Source organism: Lottia gigantea (assembly GCF_000327385.1).
Source record: "Lottia gigantea unplaced genomic scaffold LOTGIsca_58, whole genome shotgun sequence".
NCBI classification, from domain to species: Eukaryota; Metazoa; Mollusca; class Gastropoda; family Lottiidae; genus Lottia; species Lottia gigantea.
In genome coordinates this window covers 342,881-348,291 of record NW_008709979.1, presented here as the reverse complement: position 1 = coordinate 348,291, position 5,411 = coordinate 342,881, and the positions used below count along the sequence as shown (strand labels likewise).

The 5,411-nt window shown below is 29.1% G+C and overlaps 1 protein-coding gene across 1 annotated transcript in view; it reads right to left on the bottom strand.

Moving 5' to 3' along the window:
• The window catches only part of LOTGIDRAFT_219992 (hypothetical protein), a gene marked incomplete at both ends in the record, with an annotated part of 36,662 nt that overhangs the window by 4,788 nt on the left and 26,463 nt on the right, over positions 1 to 5,411 (bottom strand). Inside the window, 7 exons of the mRNA XM_009063458.1 lie at positions 1,180 to 1,371; positions 1,605 to 1,705; positions 2,143 to 2,373; positions 2,626 to 2,776; positions 2,926 to 3,001; positions 3,457 to 3,747; positions 4,410 to 4,482. Of these exons, the coding sequence (XP_009061706.1) occupies positions 1,180 to 1,371; positions 1,605 to 1,705; positions 2,143 to 2,373; positions 2,626 to 2,776; positions 2,926 to 3,001; positions 3,457 to 3,747; positions 4,410 to 4,482 (1,115 nt within the window). The remainder of the gene's footprint in view (positions 1 to 1,179; positions 1,372 to 1,604; positions 1,706 to 2,142; positions 2,374 to 2,625; positions 2,777 to 2,925; positions 3,002 to 3,456; positions 3,748 to 4,409; positions 4,483 to 5,411) is intronic.

Here is a 5,411-nt window from a genome sequence, read left to right as displayed (position 1 = left end):
GAAGCTTATGTATAATTCATTATTAGATTCATCAAACTTAATCATTAGAGCTCAGAATGAAAGTCTTATGTATAGTTCATTATTAAATTCATCAAACTTAATCATTAGAGCTCAGAATGAATGTCTTATGTATAGTTCATTATTAGATTCATCAAACTTAATCATTAGAGCTCAGAATGAAAGTCTTATGTATAGTTCATTATTAGATTCATCAAACTTAATCATTAGAGCTCAGAATGAAAGTCTGATGTATGGTTCAGCTGAAAAGGTTCATAAAACTTAATAATAAGAGGTTACAATTTCAAGTCTAACGTCTGGTTCAGCTGAAAAGGTTCATCAAACTTAATAATAAGAGCTTACACTTTCAAGTCTAACGTCTGGTTCAGCTGAAAAGGTTCATCAAACTTAATCAATATAGCTCAAAATGGATGTCTTATGTATAGTTCATTATTAGATTCATCAAACTTAATCATTAGAGCTCAGAATGAATGTCTTATGTATAGTTCATTATTAGATTCATCAAACTTAATCATTAGAGCTCAGAATGAATGTCTTATGTCTGGTTCAGCTGGAAAGGTTCATCAAACTTAATAATAAGAGCTTACACTTTCAAGTCTAACGTCTGGTTCAGCTGAAAAGGTTCATCAAACTTAATCATTAGAGCTCAGAATGAAAGTCTTATGTATAGTTCATTATTAAATTCATCAAACTTAATCAATATAGCTCAGAATGAATGTCTTATGTATAGTTCATTATTAAATTCATCAAACTTAATCATTAGAGCTCAGAATGAAAGTCTTATGTATAGTTCATTATTAGATTCATCAAACTTAATCATTAGAGCTCAGAATGAAAGTCTTATGTATAGTTCATTATTAAATTCATCAAACTTAATCATTAGAGCTCAGAATGAATGTCTTATGTATAGTTCATTATTAGATTCATCAAACTTAATCATTAGAGCTCAGAATGAAAGTCTTATGTATAGTTTATTATTAAATTCATCAAACTTAATCATTAGAGCTCAGAATGAATGTCTTATGTATAGTTCATTATTAGATTCATCAAACTTAATCATTAGAGCTCAGAATGAATGTCTAGTTCATCAAACTTAATTACAATGTCTCAAATATCTGTATGGGCTATATGCAGTTATAAAGTATTAAAGTTATGTATTACCTTTTCTTTGCTTCTGATATGTAGATTGATATTTTTTAAAACTAATGGACCATTTTTATCATATCTTAAATTAATATCACTAAATGTTATAGATCCCTGACTTGGCCAGTCATTGGGAGGTGGACGGTCTGATGTTTTACTGGCTTCCTGTTCGACATCTGTGTAAGATAAAACTCTCTCTACAGCTGTCATCTAAAAAAAAAATATTGATTTTTCCTTAAGTATATATCATGGAATTCTTTTGATAAATATTTCTAGATAGAATTAAGTATATGTGAACTGAGTTCTAACATGAAATCATACTAATATTGACTATTGACTGTATGTATAAGTTGTTAAATCTATAAACCTCAATTTCTACCAATACCTGTCCTGTTAATGGATTGTTACCCAAAACACATTCCATTTAGAAATAAAAAACTTACAGAATTTTCCAATTCAGCTGTGATTCTCATATAGAACTCAAAAGGCATTGAGAATGAGATAAGATATGTGAAAGCTAAACCAACCAAACCACTTGGTATATCTAAATATAGAAATAGATACAATGATTCATTTACTAATCAACATTTATTATTCTTATAAAAAATTTTCTTTTTACTGAATATAGAAATTTGAGCATGAACATTACATTTATTTAATGCGATGTTTTATCTAAGCTTTTACAAATCCCTATTCTATATGTAACTTATTTTTTACTTGTTTTTATTTAGAAAATTTATTTCAATCCAATAACTTTACATTAACAGGGATGCAAGCTGAAAATAGGTCAGTCTGAAGATCGCGTAACAACAGGTTCTGTTTTAATATTTCTATATCGCTCTACAATTGATGTATTGAGTATATGTTTTACATACATATATGATTATGGAACAATGTTTGTTATATATTCTGTATTACATTCTTTCAAATGTTTATCAAATTCTGAAATTGGGTATTGTATTAAGATTGACTGTAACTTACCATCTTTGATGAGTAGAAAGACGTGTATAACTAGGTTGATAAATATAATAACACATAATAGTGTTCTTATACTAAACCATCTATAAGCTGAAAGATAGGTAAACCATGCTCCACTAGCTTGATTCTGAAACCTATCAAAGTCATCAGCAAACTGTTTCTGTTTTCCACTAGCTCTGATAGTCTGCAGGCCTATTATGGTATCTGATACATGACAATATACTGGTGATTTTGCTGAAATGGTCACATTAAAAATTTAAATCAAGTTAAACATCTATAACATGCATCATTTAATGAGATTGTCAAGACTATACTTTTGAATATTATTAAACAAAGTCAATAAATATTAAATAAATAAGAACTCTTGTGACAATTTCGTCAGGTCATAGGGCAAAGTGGAGCTACCATAGAAAAAACATAAAACTAAAACTCGACATCTGTATCTACTATTTGTTGGCTAAAATGATAAATGAGTGAATTATTTACCTATTGCCTCTAATCTTTTCACATCTCTAGTTGTTTTTATAGCATAAAATCTAATAGCAATGATAACACAACACAATGGAACCAAAGTTATAAATAACCAGGGTGCTATAATACATATATTGATACATGTCCCTATTAACATTACTGTAAACTGAAATACAAATAGAAAATCACACATAGTTATTCTCAAAACATATTTGACTGCTTTTTTGGACCACATTAAAGTTGATATATCATATTTAACATTCTCCTTAGACGTTTAATAGATTAAATACTTAAAAATTAACTTAAAAAAATTACCTCAATAACAACTTCCCAAATTCTAATCAAAATATCATCCATTAAACCAATATCTCTTGAAAAACGATTTAATATTCTTCCTGTAATAATAACAATGAGTTGTCACTATCTTCTTCTTTAATTTACATTTCTTATTATTTAATTTGATTGGTCTCAATATATTGTACTGAAGTGATTATATTGGTAAGAATGAAGTCAATAACTCATATAAAATATTTTTTGATTTTTTTCATCCTTGGATAATAATAAACAGTTTAGCCAAATCTCATCAAGGCAAGGGCAATAACTCATACTTAATATTTTTCAAATTTTCTGATTTTCAATAGGGTTTATCCTTGGGAGGTAACAAACATTCACACCAAATTCTGTCAAAATCTGTTAAGAATTGTGCCTTCTAGCTAAAAATTAAACACGCGCAATAACTCATACTAAATATTTTTTAGATTTTTCTGACGAACATGGGTGACGCCATTCCATGTGGGCGTATACAAATGATTGATATCTTGTAAATTAACCTTAAAACACCCACACTTACCTAATGGCTGTGAATCAAAGAATTTAGTAACAGCTCCTAAAACTCGCTCAAACATGTTATTATGTAGATTCTGGCTGGCCACGGCACAAATCATCATATTCAAAAGGACACAGAAAAATCCACTCACAGCGAATACACAGGTAAATATAAAATATAATTTTAATTCTGGTGTAAGAGTTCTATCTGGTTCATTATTATTAAATAACATAGTTGTATTATCACTTAGATTGTTTGAAGTATAACCTATAATATTCTCAGTTGTATTGAACAACATCACTGGGATAGAACTATTCTGAAAGATGTCTGCCTTATCATCAAATGACTGAGCCCTGAAACAAAAATATAACAGCATTTTAAACTGGACATTTTCATTCAATATTAAAATCATTTCGTATTGAATTAGCTAATTAGCTGCCGATATGTTTGGTGTACCAAACTGATTAAAATACAGCTTAAAATATCTGTGACTAACATCTATAGGGAGCATGTTTACAAAATGTTCTGTTAACCAACACTAACAAGGATTCAGGGATTTGTTATAAAACATTGACGTCCAGATTAATGGATGTTTTAATGATATTTGCCAAAGCTGTTCTGAATCAAATTAACCTTCACAATATTATAGAAAAAATAAGCATTTCTTACCATCGTGCTAAATTCCAATCAGCTACAAATTGTGAAGGCTGAAAATATGAAAAATATGAAAGGGTACAATATTAGGTTAAAAAAATGTTTGACATAAAATAGGCTATAGTAACATTAATAAAAACACAGTTCTAGAGTTTTCAATCAATTTCACATTGATTTGGAAAAGTTGTCTTTCTTCATGGTTCAAGTCAATTCCATCAGTAGTTTTCATTTAAAATATAGTTTTTCTTTCTTTATCTGTCTTATAAATGTAAATACCTTATAGAGTAATATAAGAGTCAACCATAATGGTAAAAAATACAAAAAATAACCAGCTTTAAAGTAATCTTTGTAAACTTTACATGGTACTTTATCACGATTTAATACTTCTACATCTTCTTCAACAGCAACCTTACTTAACTACAACAAAAAAACAGCTACATTACTTAACTACAATAAACAACAGCTACATTATCTAGCTTCAAAAAACAGCAGCTACATTATCTAGCTTCAAAAAACAGCAGCTACATTATCTAGCTTCAAAAAACAGCAGCTACATTATCTAGCTTCAAAAAACAGCAGCTACATTATCTAGCTTCAAAAAACAGCAGCTACATTATCTAGCTTCAAAAAACAGCAGCAACATTATCTAGCTTCAAAAAACAGCAGCTACATTATCTAGCTTCAAAAAACAGCAGCTACATTATCTAGCTTCAAAAAACAGCAGCTACATTATTTAGCTACAGAAAACAACAGCTACATTACTTTTATACAAAAAACAAGAGCTACATTATCTAGCTTCAAAAAACAGCAGCTACATTATCTAGCTTCAAAAAACAGCAGCTACATTATCAAGCTTCAAAAAACAGTAGCTACATTATTTAGCTACAGAAAACAACAGCTACATTACTTTTATACAAAAAACAAGAGCTACATTATCTAGCTTCAAAAAACAGCAGCTACATTATCTAGCTTCAAAAAACAGCAGCTACATTATCAAGCTTCAAAAAACAGTAGCTACATTATTTAGCTACAGAAAACAACAGCTACATTACTTTTATACAAAAAACAGCAGCTACATTATCTAGCTTCAAAAAACAGCAGCTACATTATCTAGCTTCAAAAAACAGCAGCTACATTATCAAGCTTCAAAAAACAGTAGCTACATTATTTAGCTACAGAAAACAACAGCTACATTACTTTTATACAAAAAACAGCAGCTACATTATCTAGCTTCAAAAAACAGCAGCTACATTATCTAGCTTCAAAATACAGCAGCTACATTATCAAGCTTCAAAAAACAGTAGCTACATTATTTAGCTAC